Source organism: Cibotium barometz, chromosome 9 (assembly GCF_041138505.1).
Source record: "Cibotium barometz isolate CiBa-2024 chromosome 9, ASM4113850v1, whole genome shotgun sequence".
Taxonomy (NCBI): domain Eukaryota; kingdom Viridiplantae; phylum Streptophyta; class Polypodiopsida; order Cyatheales; family Cibotiaceae; genus Cibotium; species Cibotium barometz.
The window spans coordinates 52176101-52193879 of record NC_141054.1 but is presented as its reverse complement, the minus strand read 5'-3'; the positions used below and the strand labels follow the sequence as shown (position 1 = coordinate 52193879).

Sequence of the window (17779 nt, the reverse complement as noted above, 5' to 3'; positions counted from 1 at the left end):
TCTCCAACCTCGTGATCAACCTCTCCTACTGACTGAGCCTGGCTAGCTGGAACACTGGGACTCATCTTCATACACATCTAGCTCTCCAAGAAGCAGTGGCTTCTCAACAATGGAAGCTGGAACATGCTTATCAAAGACAACATCTCTACTCTCAGTACTTTGTCTCATTTTCATTGCACATTCCCACATGGCACGGCTGCAAGTTAGGAATCTGCACCTTTCTCGATGCTCCACTGAGGACATTTCCTCCATTAGTGACCCTTCTGGCCACAATGGTTACAAGTCCGCTCAGTCTTCAAAGCATCACGATCTAAGTCGGGCTTCTTCTCAGAAGACTTCGCTTGTGAAGACTTCCCTTCACTCTTATTGTTGTTGCGGCCTTTCAACCACTGGCCAATCAAAGCCTCAGAACCTCCGTCTTGTGGAGGGTTTAGAAAACGCTCCTCGTCCAATATCATCGGCACAAGCTCCTCCCGAAGTAATGGTGTTGAGCCTCCCGCCGCTGGTGATCAAAGAAGAATAGAAAACTATTAAGAAGACGGATGAGAAGCCTGAAGAACCTCCTGCTAAAGAGCTTGAAGTTTGTTGATATGCTCCTGCGTTGTCAAAGATTTTGCAAGATTCATCACTCGCATCTACACTTCCAAGGAAACTCTCTTCATGGGTGATACCCGATTGTACAAAGGCCAAGTGCTACCAAATCCCTCGAGCCAGCGTCATGTGTTTGATATGATTGATCACTTGGGGTGTGCAATTGAGAAATATGAAAGAGCGCACACGGGCATTGACACGATCCCACAACTGTGCCTGGGCCTACCGCTCTTTGACTGATAGTGAAGAGTCCTCCGGATCTAGCCTTGAAACTCCAATCGTGACGAAGTCAGCCAAATCATAAGATTCCAAAACAGACTCCATCATCACCTTCTAAATGAAATAGTTGTTTTTCGTCCAACTGTTGGTCCACCGGGAACGTTTGAAGGGTGGGGATCTTCACACCATCTCGAGCAAATCTACCATCTCGGGGTTCACATGGTCTTGTGAAGGAAGGGTGGGTGGGAAAAAAAATTTGAAGAAGAGGCTACACTTTCTTGCAAGGTGGCTGTCCAACAATGACGCCCGCCTTCTACCTGCTTCTCCACATCCTGTACGGCCCGAACACACTCCAATCAACACCAAGTACAGCAGCCCCGCAAGCCCTCACCGTCTCCAAAGCTTCAAGCCACCTGGAGCTCTGATACCATGTCGAAATGTGCAGCAAAACTGAGACAAAATATTGAGAGCAGAAAACACAGAAATGCAAGAGAGGAGAAGGCAGTATAAACTTTGCTATATACACCTGAATCCGGTACAGAATGTGTGGGGGGGCAAGTGCCCTATATATATGGGCAAGGGGAAGCAATCGGCCAGTAGAAACAGGCTGAAAGCCCCCACAATGGGCCCACGACTAGGTCTAACCTAGTCGGCCAGCACATGGCATGGTCGGCCAGCTCACGACCACGTATGACCTGGTCGACCAACATCAAAAGTGGGCCCCTCCTGACCAGCCAACTCCTGCAGGTTGGCCAAGGAAAAAACAACCCCCCACGACTACAGTAAAACTAGAAAAAATGGAAAAAAAAACTGAACATGACCAGGGAGTCCTCAAATGGGTGGGCACACCCACATCACAGGCCATCACTCAGTATGGTACAGACAGCAGATGAATGCTAACATTGGTCTACCATAGTCAGACACTGACATGGGTAGTTGGACTACAGTAGAAACTAGTGTAAAAACCAAGGAACTGTTTGTGCATTCATTTCTTTATTTGATTTATGCTTGTGAGCATAATTGTGTATGTGTGCCAAGAGTCAGGGACGCCCGGTTAAGCCTAAGAACGAGCATGTGTGCACGTGTTTGTGTCTTCTGACATATAACGAATGCGTGTTGATCTTCACAAGAAGAGAATCATGCTCGGAAAATCCTACCTGAGGGCGATTCTAGAGGAGCAAGGGATGGGAGTATCTGCCAGAGAGGTCAAACCCAAGGTCACTCTATGTGAAGGGTGAAAACTGTGAGGGCAAGATGCTCCCCAAAGCCAAGCACAAGAGAAGAGAAGAACATTCCGCATGAAGAACCATGTCTCAAGAGCCAGAGAGAGAAAAGCTAAGCCCACAAAAAAAACAGAGAAAAGCAAGACCTAACAATTGAGAACAATTGTTTAATAAGTTGGGGGGATGTCACCAAAGCATCAAAATACAAGTTGCTGATATGCAAAAACGCAACACGTGCAATAAATAAATAAAAAAGTTTTGGAAAAAAAAAGGATGGCGTGGCGATGGTAACGTGGCACTGACACATGGCAGGATAGCAGCACAAGGTCACCTTACAGGCTTGAAATGACACGACTAGCTTTCGGAAGGCAAATGATTAAAAGCTTTTTAAATTCTAGAAAGAAAAGAGCTTTTATTATTATTAAAAAGATGCTTTTTGGACTATAAGTGAGTTTTAAAGCGCTTTTCTCGAGTGCTTTTGGACAAGAACTATAAATTCAGCTATTCTCTCATTCTTGAGACGTGTAAAAAGACAAGATAGCTCTCTGACTCTAAGAACTTGTACTCAAAACTCCTCCAAGGAGTTTTATCCAAGGCTTTCCAAGCAATACATCACAGCCATTCAAAGGCGCCAGTGGCCACAAGAAAATCCTCATGATCCACATAGCCTTGAATGTGTATGCGCAACTTGCCAAAAATAGGCATGACCTACACTTCTCTACCAACAAAGACAGCCCCTGCTTCAATTTGAGGACCCATGTCCTCCACTTCATTATACCCAAAGCAGCTGCCATCTGTGTAGATATGAAATTTTCAGATGCACAATCATCAAAGATGAACAAAGCGAGCTAATCCTTGAGCTGTCCCCAAGCTTTACATACAACCCTGTCTTTGTTGTCATGTGAAGTGTTGCCCTGCACATCCGGAACCATATGCACATTAGGCTTTGATGCATTTGCATTATCACGCTTCTTCTTGTTTGGGCATGCCTTTGCAATATGCTCGGTGCTACCACAAGTAACGCATTTCCCCTCACTCATATATTGCTTTTTCTGCTCCGGAGTGAGACCATAGTCTCTCAGTTTGAAGGGACGCTTCTTGGCAGTGTTATTTTCAGCCTTTGGATCATTTTTATCTTGGTTTTGGTCCTTTTTAGGTGGCTGTCCATCATTTTGCAGGTTTTGGACAGCCCTCTCTTTGCCTTGAAATGAGGGTTTAGCCTTCTTGGATCGACTCAATTTGAGTTCCAATTGCTCGGTGGCGGTGGCGGCTGCGATTAGTTGATGTAAGATATGACCAGGATACATTTGTAGTCCCGCTTTGTACACAGGTTGCAATCCCGATTGAAACCTTCTCTTCCTTTCCGCCTCGGTGACATGCATAAATGGAGACACCTCCAAAAGCACTTTCCAAAACTTGTACATATGCATTTACCGATTCCCCCTCATTTTGCTTCACCCAATCCCACTTCATTGTTATCTCATTCAATGCATTGGGAGGCAAGAATTGAGCATAGAACCTCTCCTTGAATTCTTCCCACGATCTAACAGGATTCGATGAGAGCTTCTCCATGAGCCCGGATCATGGATTTCTGAGTGAAATCCTCATCACTGAAAGCAATATCAAACTGGGCAGTGCAAGCAAGTGTCTTTGATGCATCATATTCCCCATGATATGTGTCAAACTTCACAGATTTGTCTCCGGCTTTGAAGTCGCGAGACTTTGATGCATATGCCTGCATCTCAACATGTTTTCCCCCATGTTTGTCCATTGGAACAGCCCCTGTGACTCGCATCATTTTTGGACCAAAAGGTGATGCATAAGGCATAGATACATGTGCCCCGTAAGCATGAGGCATGACTGGCCCCTCAACATGCATTGATACATTTTCAGCCATAGCTTCTCCCTAACGAGCACACTCGAAGGCATGAGTGGCATGAGAGATACGTGGAATACCTGCACCAACAGAAAATTGCAGCCTATGTTGAATGTGTTGTGCATGCACATTTTCAACCGGCAATGGCATTTGACATACATTTTGACCACTGCCATCAACATTGTATCCTTCACGGGCTACATAAGGTATTCCTGCACACTGATTGTTCCTCTCCCATAGCATGGAGATTCATCCTCTTAGACATAAGTTCTTGTTCGGGCACCTGTGGGGATTCCAAGACATGTGGGATGGTTGCCTTTTCTGCATAGGCATCCTCGGTACAAGCCAAGTATGCACTGTCAGAATATGCAGCGGAGATGATGACCAGATCTGGGAACACAAGAGCAAAAACGCAGGCAGAAAAACAGCACAAGAGAGAGAGAGAGATGTAGGTGTGTAACTCTGCTCTGATATACACAAGAAGATCCCGGTATGATACAAATAGTGGTATGGGGCTAGGGGCCTATATATATGCCCCCACATCAGCAGACAGTCGGCCTACTGTAGGGCAGCCGACTAGACACAAGAACCTCCACGACTGGATAATCACAGTCGGCCAGCATCAAAATGGGTCCGCCAGCACCAGAAGAGTCCCACGACTCATGCACTGCAGTCGGCCATGTCACAGATGCAGTCGGCCAGGCTCAGGGTCCTCCTGCCACTACTAGACTGCCTCCCATGCCACAGAAAAATGGGAAAAATTAGGGAAAAAATACGGGGAGTGAGAAAAAATGATAAAACACCTGATAAGGGCGGGCACACCCACAACAAAGGCCCTGGTGTATAAAACTGGACAGGAGATGACTTCTAACACCCCCTCTCAGCTCCTGGCTGTGTAACCAACCATTGGGAGCTGGGGTGCCGCCTGAGCAAATCCTGAGAGAGCGACTTCGTGAAGAGGTCCACCGTACTGTCCTCCGTCGAACAAAACTCTTGCAAGATGTCATCAGCAACGATCTGTTCACGAACAAAGTGCCTCTGGATGACCATGGGTTCCTCCAGTGGAAGCCCAAACCTGCAATGTAACCTCCTGCTGCTCCGTAAAACTGCTCCTGGGCCATAAGTAGATCTCCTCATGTCCGGATCTCCTCCCCAAACCGAGTCACTCCAACCGTGGAGTCAGACTCCATCCAACAACCCCCCTCCTGTGTACAAGAGTCCCTGATCCTTCGCATGCCGCAGAAACCATAGGAAACGCAATCCTGCCTCCCAAAGAGACATCTACAACCATGAGCTCAACTGCCTCATCAAGAAGCTCCCGTCCAAGCTGGTGTCCATCAACCAGATCAATGAACCATACAGCTTCTGAGTCACAGAGACATCACACTGCTCACAAGGATCAGCACCTGTTACGGTGCACAAACAAGTCCTGAAAACCTGATGAAACCTGTCAACCACCCCCTCTGAATCCAGAACCACAAAGCCTGGAGAAACCACCTCCTTCTGCAAGTAAGCACCTGCCACCTGCCTGGCTTTCCGAAAGGTCCCCGTGGAAAGAACATCCTCATCTACTTGAGGTTCTATGTCCCGTATACTACGAGACATCAGAGCATAAGTGACCTGTTCAGCTTCCTCTGACTCACGAACACAAGAACTACCAACATCAGTACTGGACAGTTCCTGCCAACTGCTGCCATCTTCTGGAAAGCTATCCACCACCTGGTCTCGGAAAGCCCGCACCTGCAGCGTATCCACACTTGAGTGGCCATTACGCGACTGCCACTCATCACAAACCTGAGGACCTGGGAGAGAGAGTGCTGAAAGCCTGTAAACTCCATTCTCCACTCCGCCTTCCCAAACCACTTGGCCTGTTGCTTTGTCCCGGAGAGCAACAAAATGCTCATCAAACTCCACCCGTACGCCAGTCTTGCAAACCTGATGCACTGACAACAGATGAAAACCAAGTGCCGGAACATACAACACCTGGGAGGAATGCTTCCCCCCTCTGCCATTGGAAACTATCTCCATCCTGCCCTCACTGTGAACTGGGATAGTGGACGTATCCCCAGTAAGGATATGACCAAAAAGCCTGCAGAGATCCTGTAAACCGGAACGGGAAGGAGTCATGTGCCTGGAAGCACCACTATCGAGAATCCACTCCCGAGTATCCGTTGCGGAGAGTCCTCCAATCTCCTCCCTGCCTGAAGAAAATGAAACATCGGTGTCCATCACCTCCAGGTGCACAAAAGCCGGAGTCTTCATGATTGCTGCTGAGGAATCGTCACCCTTCTCGGTCTTCCGCTTGGGACACTGCCTCCAATAGTGGCCTTTCTCGCCACAATCATTACAAGTCCTCTCTGCCTTCAGTTTCTCGTGGTCAGCGTCGGACTTCTTCTCAGAAGACTTCTCCGATGAAGCCTTCCCTTTGCCCGAGTTACGGCCTTTCGACCGTTGGCCAGTTAAGGCCTCCGAACCTCCACCCTGAGGAGGGTTCGTGAATCGTTCCTCCTGGTCCAGGACCATGGGCACAAGCTCCTCCCACGTGATGGTGCTGAGCCTGCCACTGGTAATCAAAGAGGAGTAAAATGCTGAGTACGAAGAGGGCAAATGTGACAGCAACGTGATGGCCATGTCCTCAGACGATATCTCCTTCCCAGCCTGAAGAACTTCCTGCTGAAGAGCCTACAACTTGTTAATATGCTCCCGCATCGTCGACGACTTTGCAGGGCTCATAACCCGCATCTGTACTTCCAAGGAAATCCTCTTCATGGGCGATACCCTGTTGTAAAGTGAGGTCAAATGCTGCCATATACCTCTGGCCAGCGTCATATGCTTTACATGATTGATTACCTGTGGTGTGCAGTTGAGGAAAATAAACGAACGGACCTTGGCGTTGACACGATCCCACATCTGTGTATGGGCCTTCCGGTCCTTTCGGATCAACGGTAACTCCCCTTCCTCTACTTCCGGCCATGGAACACCAACAACGACGAAATCGGCGAGGTCGTAGGACTCCAGAACAGATTCCATCATCACCTTCCATATGCCGTAGTTGCTTCCGTCCAACTGACGGTCCACCGGGAACGTGGGGAGTGTCGGAATCTTCACATGTCTCTCGGCCATCTCAAACAGATCTGCCATAGCGGGGATGTACTCTGAAAAGGGTGGGTGGGTAGGAACAAAGAAGAACTAAAACCTGCAAGTGGCTGTCCAGCAAATCAGCCCGCCTTCCTCTTGCACCTTCTCTTCCCGATCAGCCCAAAACAATCCACCAATCAGCCACAAAACAGTCCCCCTCTTGCTCACACAAATCCCAAGACCTATCTAGAGCCTAGGGCTCTGATACCATGTCAGGATATGCAGCGGAGATGATGACCAGATCTGGGAACACAAGAGCAAAAAACGCAGGCAAAAAAACAGCACAAGAGAGAGAGAGATGTAGGCGTGTAACTCTGCTCTGATATACACAAGAAGATCCCGGTATGATACAAATAGTGGTATGGGGCTGGGGGCCTATATATATGCCCCCACATCAGCAGTCGGCCTACTGTAGGGCAGCCGACTAGACACAAGAACCTCCACGACTGGATAATCACAGTCGGCCAACATCAGAATGGGTCGGCCAGCACCAAAAGAGTCCCACGACTCATGCACTGCAGTCGGCCATGTCACAGATGCAGTCGGCCAAGCTCAGGGTCCTCCTGCCACTACTAAACTGCCTCCCATGCCACAGAAAAATGGGAAAAAATAGGGGAAAAATACGGGGAGTGAGGAAAAATGATAAAACACCTGAGAAGGGCGGGCACACCCACAACAAAGGCCTGGTGTATAAAACTGGACAGGAGATGACTTCTAACATGCACGTGCTGCATCCCTCGGTTGCATGTGCAACTCTTGAGCATGATCCATATAAGATTCAGCTTTCTTGGCCTTCAAACAGTCATGTATCAATGGATCCTCGCAGCGATAGAGATTCAATTCTTCTTGTTGTGCATGGAGAAGAGCCTGCATACGAGTAAGTCCAACCCTCAAGACTATGGACTCTTCTTCCTGCATCTTCTCTTTGCCACGGGACGGCTGTCCCACATATTCATGTTCCCTATTATGCACCACATGAGTTTGCTCATCCTGTAAAGCATTGGAAGCATGCATGTCATTGTCCCTGCCTCTTATGTTAGCATCTCCAACATTTATCTCCAACATTCATTGTATGGCTGTCCATAATGTTCTAAGTGTAGAGATAACTAGTGTTCACGGTGATCGTCTCTCACGATGAAGTGAAAGAGAACCGTATGCTCTAATACCAATGTAACTTGGTTGAACACAATGCTAATCAATACACTTAAATACACTAAGATTTGATGGACACTTGCTCAAATACAAGAAGTAAATTGCTGAATTGACGAGACACACAATGAGCCGGAACGGCCGACCCCTCCCTCAAATATAAAGTATATTAATCTTGGAAGAACATAGTGTCATCGGCATTTCTGACCAGATTTCCATACCAATGCATATGAATACAGTATTGAAAACAAGTGGTTGTCGATGTAGACTTGCAACCCACACTACCCTCTCAAGTGCCCATGTTCCCTACCATCTGCTCTCTATTGTTCCACCAACACATGGTAGCAACAATCTGCAAGAGAGCACGTAGGACAAGAGAACACTACACAGGGTATGTGATCTTGTAATCTGGTTCCTCCCTCCTGCTACTTGCTTCCATATTTAAGCATTAAAGCTTACCAATTGCAAGTAGAGTCGATGACAGTGGAAGTCTTCACGATGGAAGTCCTTGGAGTGAAGAGATCTTCGATTTGTCGCAATTCTTCACGACAAAAGTCTTCAAAAGGATGAAGGGAACCTTGGAAAAGCTTCGCCTATGGTTCAACTTGAGAAAGGAGGGCTGAAATTAGGGTTTTCAGCAAAAAGACCAAAAATTACAGCAATAAAGAGAGCTGTTTTGCCGAATTTCAGCATTGGAAGTGTGTAAGAGAGTGATTAGCATCCGGAAACACTCTTGGAAGCTTGAAAATCACCTGAGCAAGCTTGGAAATGGAGTTGGGAAGGAGAATGTGCAGAAAATGCAGCCCAACAACCCTCATGAAGGAGGCGCCAATCTCTAGAGAGAGGAAGAGGAGTGAGGTGGTGAGTTGTCCAGTGTAGGTGGCAGGCAGGTGCTTTGTGGAGCAAGCTAGAGTGGACACATGGCTGGTTACTCCCTTTGTACAAAGGGGATAAGGTCTAGGTGGTGGACATTGGGTTATGTCCACCTCGGGACATCAGTGTGTGTGAACATCGGACTGGTCATAATTTATAAGTGAGTTTTGGTCACCCAAAACTTAATGAAGTGTGTACACACTCACTTATAAATTAGTGCTAACTCCTAAGGCCAAGTTTATGACCAGTACTTACCACCTGTCACATGCCACATAACCATGTCAGCAGACAGTTTCACACACGCGGTTCGCGGGCGGGCGTCCCCTTACCCGGAACTACACATTGGTCAAGCAAGCATGAAAACAGCATGCAATTTCAATTGCAAGCAAGCACATAAAGATGCTATGCAATGCAACAGTGGTATGGACAATCCCCGTTCATGAGACTATACCAAAATAGACGTGCTGCAAGCAAGTACACGAGGTACCATACCCAATGGAACACCAATCCACCAAGCATTTCCGAGCATGTACACGAAGGCATAAGTCCCAACGGAAAGCCAAGTCCACAGTATCACATGAGCGGCATCAATCCAGGCATAAACAACTGCCATGGACACCACTCCAATGTACATATATGATAAGAAAGCACGGGTGGACCAATTGGGTGGCCAAATGGTGACAAGGTCCCACCTAGAGGTGGTACCTGGCTCGTCACTTGAACAGTGACGCGGGGATGGAGGCCCAAGAAGAATCCTCTCACGAAGCTCTCTGTCTCTAATGATTGACACAGTGCAGCTCAATAATTTTTCTAGAACCACCAAACACAGAACTTGAGTGGGCATCCCTGTGATTTTAACAAACAAACTGTCTACTAAGGAATTTTTCCTTTTGCACCGGGGTGCGCACAGCCCCGGGAAAGCCTTAGTCCTGATACCATTATTAAATAAGCTAGCAGAAGATGCGTGATTAAGACGTGCGCTTTGTTAGCACATTCATCCCCAGTTTTTGCCCATGTTTGGTGTCCTTTTGGTCCCTTTTTCATGGCCCTTGATTGTGGACTGGCCACCCCTTTTTTATATATTTTTCTAGGATTTTTTCCAACCTGGATGTATTTTCCAGGTCGGCAAGCTATATCATGTCCAGTCGGCCAGTATTAGCATGTCCAATCGGCCAGCCCTTCTTACCTATAAATAGGTGGGCTTACCAATGTAACACGCGAAAGCTCTGGGGGTCTTCTTTCAGCCCTAAAACACCACTGAGCACATGCTGATGCAAAAACGCAGACAGAAGGGAGAGTACTCTAGTCTACAGCCCTAGGCTGCCTTGTAAAAAAGGTGTAACACACCAAAATCTGCCCTACTCTAAGGACCCATTCCCTAGAGAAATGAATGGTTCTATCAATGAGCACATGGGCCTATTTATAGGCTTCTTGGACCAAAGGAGAACTGGCCGACCAACAGTGCCAGCCGACTGGATAAAATGTCAAATCACTTGATCCGCCTGCAGCCGCCTCATCTGGTTCAGCCGACAGGTTCTCTTGCAGCCGACAGATCTTCTGGTTCTTCTCCAAGTCCACACTAGCCACTACTACACCCTATGCTCCAACTTCTGGTTCTAAATGCTCTTTTTCGGGTTGCCCCTTCTGGATTATCTTCTGAGAATGTCCATGGCAATTCTTGCACATGATAGCTGGCCTCTCACTTTTCCATCTTGCCTAGTCTTTCTTTTGCTCCCTCACTTATGAGACTCGTTCTGTCTCTTGCTTGGGACTGTATCACTTCAATATATTCAGCATAGTTGCTCCATATCTCTCTCTCTCTTGCACTCTCTACTCAGCACACTCTAGTGCTTATTTGCTTCCGCTCTGTGCACTCTCTCACAATTAACTAGAAAAGAGGAAAGAGATACAACCTGACACACCCAATTGGAACTTGATAATCCAAAGGGACCCCACCTTGCAATATTTTCGCTTTATTATGAAGTTGAATTGAGGTTCTGCCTTGTTGAGCTGAGCAATGGCCTGTGAACCCAGGCTGAACAAGAGGTGGCTACTTGCTAATTCGAGCAAGGACTGTGTAACATTTCATGTGCAGGACAATGCACACCTAACCTCGAACGACTAGGATGGAACCCTAGCTGACTCGTCCCGGACTAGGCTCACATGGGACTAGTTTACCATCCTAGGTCTTGCACCTTCTGTGCAGATATGTCTACGTGGCATCCAAGTGCGGGATGCACGTGACAAACTGTAATGGCCGAACAGGCTAGCTTCTAAGAATTGGATTGATGGATGTCTATATATATACCTAGATGAATCCAAGAGCATGCCCAAATTCACCTTATAAGAAAGTGCAATTTATAACCTCATGATAGTCATCCACAAGACAATAAACCATCAACTTCATCATGCATAGTATGGACTAGATACTACAACATCCCCACTAACGTCATCAGTGCCCAATAGTGGGTGTAGAATTTGTTATCAATATATGCTCCCACACACACACACACACATAAGAGCATGCATTCATACAAAGGTCTACGTACTTTGTTTTTATCAAAGCTCCAGAGATGCAGGGCAGACTCAGCCATAATGAAGCATCATAACAAATAGAAAGAATTATTACAACAACAAGGTAGTTGATAGAGCATATGCACCAAAAAAGATAGAAAGAATTAACACAATATCAACTGGCTGTCTGCAACTTGGACGAAAACTTCACAATGTGAAATTTGCATGTCCGCTAATACAACATAAAGATATACCTAGATCAATCCAAGAACATGCCCAAATTCACCATATAAGAAAGTGCAATTTATAACCTCAAGGCTCATGGTAATCATCCACAAGACAATAAACCATCAACTTCACCATGCATAGTATGGACTAGATACTACAACATCCCCACTAACGTCATCAGTGCCCAATAGTGGGTGTAGAACTTGGTATCATTATATGCTGCATGTCTAGCCTGTAGACCTGGAGTAAAATGCTGATGCATGTGCTCAATTGCTGAAGAAGAATGCTAATTGCCTTGGATACCTTTGCTAAGGACGAAGAGGATCTTTAAATAGCCTGAACTTGGTTAGGAAAGCTTGCCGTGGGCCAATCACCCAGCTCCATCCTAGGAAAAATGGGCTCAATTAACCTTTATTTGAAGGTTGGTTGCACACACTTGTGGGCACCCAAACCTGGCTGGCCCAAAAACAAGCCAGCCAAATGCATACAAGCTGTCCGCCCTTGACCTAGCCTGCTCCACGATGTTCTTGACTGCCCATTTGTCCTGTGCACTGCCAACGCTGCTGTCCACCTCTTGCCAGGCAAAAAACACACTTGTGGGCACCCAAACCTGGCTGGCCCAAAAACAAGCCAGCCAAATGCCAGGCAAAATATATGCTTCCTGACTCGTCTACCTTGATGTCCAGTACTTTGCCTAATACGCATCCTTGACATTTGCACAACACTTCATGGGTTACAAAACCATGCAGGACATCGCATCTACCTCGATGTCCAGCGCCCGGTGCTGGGCCTTAAAGCATCCTTGACATCTGTAGAGCACTACATGGGTTACAAAACCATGCAGGACATCTGCCTAGACTTACACCAGCCTAGGCTGATGGCAAATGGACACTGATCCCTAGATTAGAGCTCACAAAAGTGCACAATGTACATCACTAACCCAAAATTGTGCACTTTACGATACAGTATGTCCACATGCCAGCAAGTGCACTTGGTGCAAGTGACACTTCAAGCTAACTGTATTAATCTAATCGCTTACCTAGTAAGGTTATATTAATTACCTTGCAAGTGCAATGAAGGCTTGTTCAGAAATGGGAAAGGAGAGAGAACAACTCTTGTAAGAGGAGAGGTTTTCTAATGATAAAATTAGTGGAAGAGCTCTTAAGTTTGGGGATTAGGAAACGGCCCCTGAGTGGACAGGTGGTGAGCGTCCTAGTTGCCAATGATGCCATAGATACTCTGATGAAGGAATGATGGGAAACTTAAGAATCAACTGGATAAATTGGAAGATGGTGATCATTGATACTATGGTTTTATTAAAGGATTGTTTTAAACTGGTTGAATCTGTGGAAAGGCAATTTCATATTGGGTGTGTGAATAGTGTGACTAGTTTTATTTTTGCATGAACATCCGGCTAGGGGGCCGCCCTGGATGATTGGTTTTGACTTGTGTATGTGATCAGACCTGGACATTGCTTGACATCTTATTGCATGTGAAACCATTTCCAGGCCCCTTAGACATAAAGAAAACTGTAGCCACCTGTGTATTTTCTGTGTTCTGAGATTTAATGGGCAAAAGATTATGTGTTTTGCACATGGTAGGTCGCTTAATAGAGAAAAACCAATTCTAATGCTAATTTATGCTGGCAAATAACAAGTGCTCTTCTTTTTGCAGGCTGAGAGGGGGGGGGGAAGGGGGGGGGGGGGGACTTTATTATTGGACCCCAACAAATGCCCTTACTAAAAAAGCTTTTGTTAATAAAGAAGAGTATGAATCCCAGAGAGGCAGTCATAATCTAAAAGAGCAAAGATGCTGCTAATCTTTCACAAGTGATTAGAAAAGAAGTGAAGTCCACACAAACTGAAAATACCTGCAACGCCGAAATGCTGATGGCACCATCCACTGTTCCTGGTCGAATTCCCAGGCCCTGATGTATGAAAACACCTGAAGTTATAATAATTATAGGAGGGAAGCTGTAAAAGAGCATTAAAGAAAGTGCAGCTGTGGACTCTTACCTGACCAATGTCACTTAAGAGCAAATCTCCATCTACTTCTCGCTCAAGTGCAACATCTGCAAGCCCATATTCCAGAAACTCTCTTATTGAGGTGATGACAAGAGCCATGAAAAAATTTTAAGTAGAGTCCTAAATCCCTTTGTGAGGGAAGAAATTATGGACACTTGTGGGGGTACCCAAAATCCCTCATTACGGAAAGTTCAAGTTATTCTGCAGACTTGATGACAATTGGGAAAGTGCTATCTTGACATTGTCAAAATCAACTTAATCATGCCTGGAGTCTGGGACATTCCTGCTCATTGGAGTCTGCACTATTCCTGCATGTTCACTCGTGTGCATGCCAGTAGGGGTACAATGAGTATGTCTACCTTAGCATGCATAACCCTGAGTATCGACAAATTATTTAGAGGCAAAGGGCAGACTAAACAGTGTTAAACTCTTAATGCCATGCTCTACAGCATTCCTACATGTTCAGTTCTTTGCGCTCAAGTAGGTGGACAATCAACCTGTCCCGCATTCATAACTCAATGCTTTGGAGGTAAAAAGGAGGCCAAAGGGCATTTGAGCCATGCCCACGACAACCATCCTTGGATGGCTACGACAGTTATCTTTCCTACGAGAGCATGATGAAAGGGGACATCAAAAAGCCAATGATAATTGCAACTATCAAACTAAAGAGAACTTTTACCGAGCATTGCTTCTGAGATGTCAAGACCAATCCAAACATGCCCCTTTTCAGAGAGGGTTTCACCACTGAGCCCAGATCCACATCCTGTGCAATGAAAAGATCAATTTTCAAGTTTTTCCCAGTTTAAATAAACCCATTAAAAAAATAAAACCAGAAGCATCAAATGCAAGTGATTTTCTCCAAACCAAACCAAACCAAAAAAAAAAAAAAGAGAGAGAGAGAGAGAGAGATAAATCAAGCAACCTATGTCTAGGAGGAGTCTTGGTAATCCATCATCTGGCAGAGCCAATAGCTCCAACGCCCTTTCTGCCAATTTTGCCTGCTCAGAACAACATCAAAGCTATTCCGAGAGCTCCCAAGATGTCATAATTGATGCGTTTTTAAAGTTATCGATTCTAAGATTAGCATTAATCGAGAATAATCAATGAGAGCAGCACGTAATCGATTTACCTGGATTTCGATGATACGGGAAGAGGTGGTGTACTTGCGAGCTTCAGACTCGTTGTAGAAGATCTCCGGGGGTGCCTGCAGCTCGGGTCGAGTCGCCATTGCAGAGCTTGCATTCGACCTAAAAGTGAACAAAGAACTTCAAAAGTTTCATTGAATAACGAGCAATACACTCGGGTAGATTGGAACCCTTCAAAAGTTTCATTGAATAACAAGAAATGTCTCACACTATGAGCCAAACACCCTTGTTTTTTTACTTTCCACTGTGGGACTGGCTAAATTAGAACCATGTGTTTGCCTTTCGAGAGGCAAGGGCGCTATCTTTGGGATAAACCCCAAGACGCACACACCCTTGTTCTGTGGACTCAAAAGTTTCATTTCTTGTTATTCAAAAGTTTCATTGAATAACAATAAATGTCTTAAGTATCACACACTATGAGCCAAACACCCTTGTTTTTTTACTTTCCACTGTGAGACTGGGTAAATTAGAACCATGTGTTTGCCTTTCGAGAGGCAAAGGCGCTATCTTTGGGATAAACCCCAAGACGCACACACCCTTGTTCTGTGGACTCTCAAATTAAATTTTTTGAGTCTGCAACTCATCCTCGTGAGATGTGAACATCGTTGAAATTATTTAGCCCAAGAGCTGATATAACACACCCTTGTCGTATGGACTCTTAGTCCACCATGTTTACACATCAAGAGGACGAGCTAATTTCTTACATACTCAAAATTTTATTTTGGTATGAATCCTATTGCGGAGACCTTGTCCTTGTCCAAGAAGCCTTAGAGTTGTTATTTTGAGAGACCTTGAGGCTAGTTTACCATCGAGAGCAAGGACCTATGGAAGAACTGTCACCTTCAACTTTGAGCCTATACAAATAGAGGTCGAGTTGCGGCCTCAACAACAACCAACGACCATAGAAGAAGTTCTCCTGGCGCCATAAGGATTCATGGAATAAGAGCTTCTAGATCATCACTAACTAATGATGTATATACCAAAGGCAAAAAAGAGTTGGAATAAGAGCTTCTAGATTATCACCGACTAATGATGTATATACCAAAGGCAAAAAGAGTTGGGAGAACAAGCTCGATGTCATCTTAGTCAAATGCAACCTGCTGGAGCCATACAAACTACAATTCTGGAAGATGCTTAGGAAGTACGTGCCTTAGAGCAATTGACTATCCTTGAAAGGAAACACCATCTCTTTCAGGTTATTGGGACTCATAACATAAACTCCTTGTGTGGGTATTGTGATCCAAAGCAAAGTGAAAAGACCTGAAACCCAGTATAGAGCAGAAACTCTACTTGTACACCAAACTTATTAGGAACTATTGAGGGGCTCTAGTGTCGGAATCTATCGTGAAACATGGGAAACATTGTTGGATGATATCCTAGCTCATCCCCCCACGGCCTGACACGTGTCACATATCCCATATTGTGTCTGCTCTCACCCTCGCGTAGAGTTCATATGGCACATTCACCCTTTTAGGGATGGTGAGGGGTTTGGGTGGCTAGGTGGCAAGGGAATGGGAATGGGACCCCCCTACACACGACCCTTCCTTGGCTTTTACCGTTTTTGATAAACATTAACTCAACCCTTAAATGAATCATTGATTCTTGGTGTGGAAAGAGCCATAAAGGCTACATAACTAAGAATAATGACAATGGGAGTGCACCACAGTACTACGTCCAATTGTCCCTATAACAACCGAGTTTAAATCTGTAATGATAATTCCACCTTCCAATCATTACTATTATAGTAGGATGACGTATAGTGAGCACCTAGGAGCTAAATTTTCTCCTATGATGCCACCTTATATACCAAGAGCACCCTTTTATGGTTTTCCATAAGGTAGATACCACCGACTACACCATTATCCTCGAGTGCAACCATGCAAATATGTTGAGATTAGCACAAGAAATAAGAAAGAGGATGGTGAGAGAGGTTGAAAGAGGTCCAAGAGGAACGCAAATCAAGCTAGCTTAAGTGGCCCAAACTAATGCACAAATTTCAAGGAGATACAGCTCTTAGGTACACAAATATATGATATGTTTGGTGAACTAGATGACTTGACTAAGGTTGGGGCATTTAGTCTTACACTGGATAGAGAGGTAGAGCATAAAACACTTTCTTCTATAGAGGATGAGTTAAAAAGGCAGCATGATATGCTTCATGTGAAGGAGTCTAGTTGTTGAGGAGAATTTTGGGGGAGATCGGTATGGCTATGGAGCATCCAAATGAGCTGATGTTCGACAATCAAAGTTGCATGGCAATTGTGAAGAACCCGATGTTCCACGCTCGCCAAGAACCACATTGAGATACAGTATCACTTTGTGTGCAAGCTGATCTTGAACTAATATTGGATGAGAGGTCGAGCTGACAACAGAGAATTGTGCGGATATCTTCATAAAGGCTCTTACGGGAGATCTACTGCAGTGGCATCTTCATTGATTTAGCATTGGACCGAGGGGATATTAGAAATCAATGCTCTAACCTCGTCACTATCATTGTGCAAGTGATGGGGCGAGTTGATCTATTTTGTAAAGCCCCATTGTATATGGAGTAGTTGTTGTGTTGAGCACCCGAGTGCTCACCAATTCCAACTTAGACACTATATGCTGGCCATGTGTAGTCAGATGGTTAGGAGACATCATATGTAGACTTGGCATAATGTGCATGTTAGTGCACACACCAATTGGCCGTTGTTAACCCATGGCGGACGCACTATGTTTTACATCATTAATTTAAATATTCTGAGTCATGGGCCGGGCTTGTCGGCACCATATGTTAAGGATGAAGGGATTGGGTGATCG

At 45.5% G+C, this 17779-nt stretch overlaps 1 protein-coding gene across 2 annotated transcripts in view; it reads right to left on the bottom strand.

Moving 5' to 3' along the window:
• The window catches only part of RID2 (S-adenosyl-L-methionine-dependent methyltransferases superfamily protein), a 38454-nt gene extending 23157 nt beyond the window's left edge, over positions 1–15297 (bottom strand). Inside the window, exons 1-6 of one of the 2 annotated variants that reach the window (XM_086803096.1) lie at positions 15189–15297; positions 14965–15082; positions 14758–14833; positions 14515–14598; positions 13827–13882; positions 13682–13738 (exon numbers count right to left, since the gene is read on the bottom strand). In XM_086803096.1, the coding sequence (XP_086659222.1) occupies positions 13682–13738; positions 13827–13882; positions 14515–14598; positions 14758–14833; positions 14965–15063 (372 nt within the window). In that variant the 5' untranslated portion in view covers positions 15064–15082; positions 15189–15297. Of the gene's footprint in view, positions 1–13681; positions 13739–13826; positions 13883–14514; positions 14599–14757; positions 14834–14964; positions 15158–15188 lie in introns of those variants that run through there. The other variant, XM_086803095.1, reaches the window with a different exon arrangement.
• Between the last annotated feature and the right edge of the window lie 2482 nt (positions 15298–17779).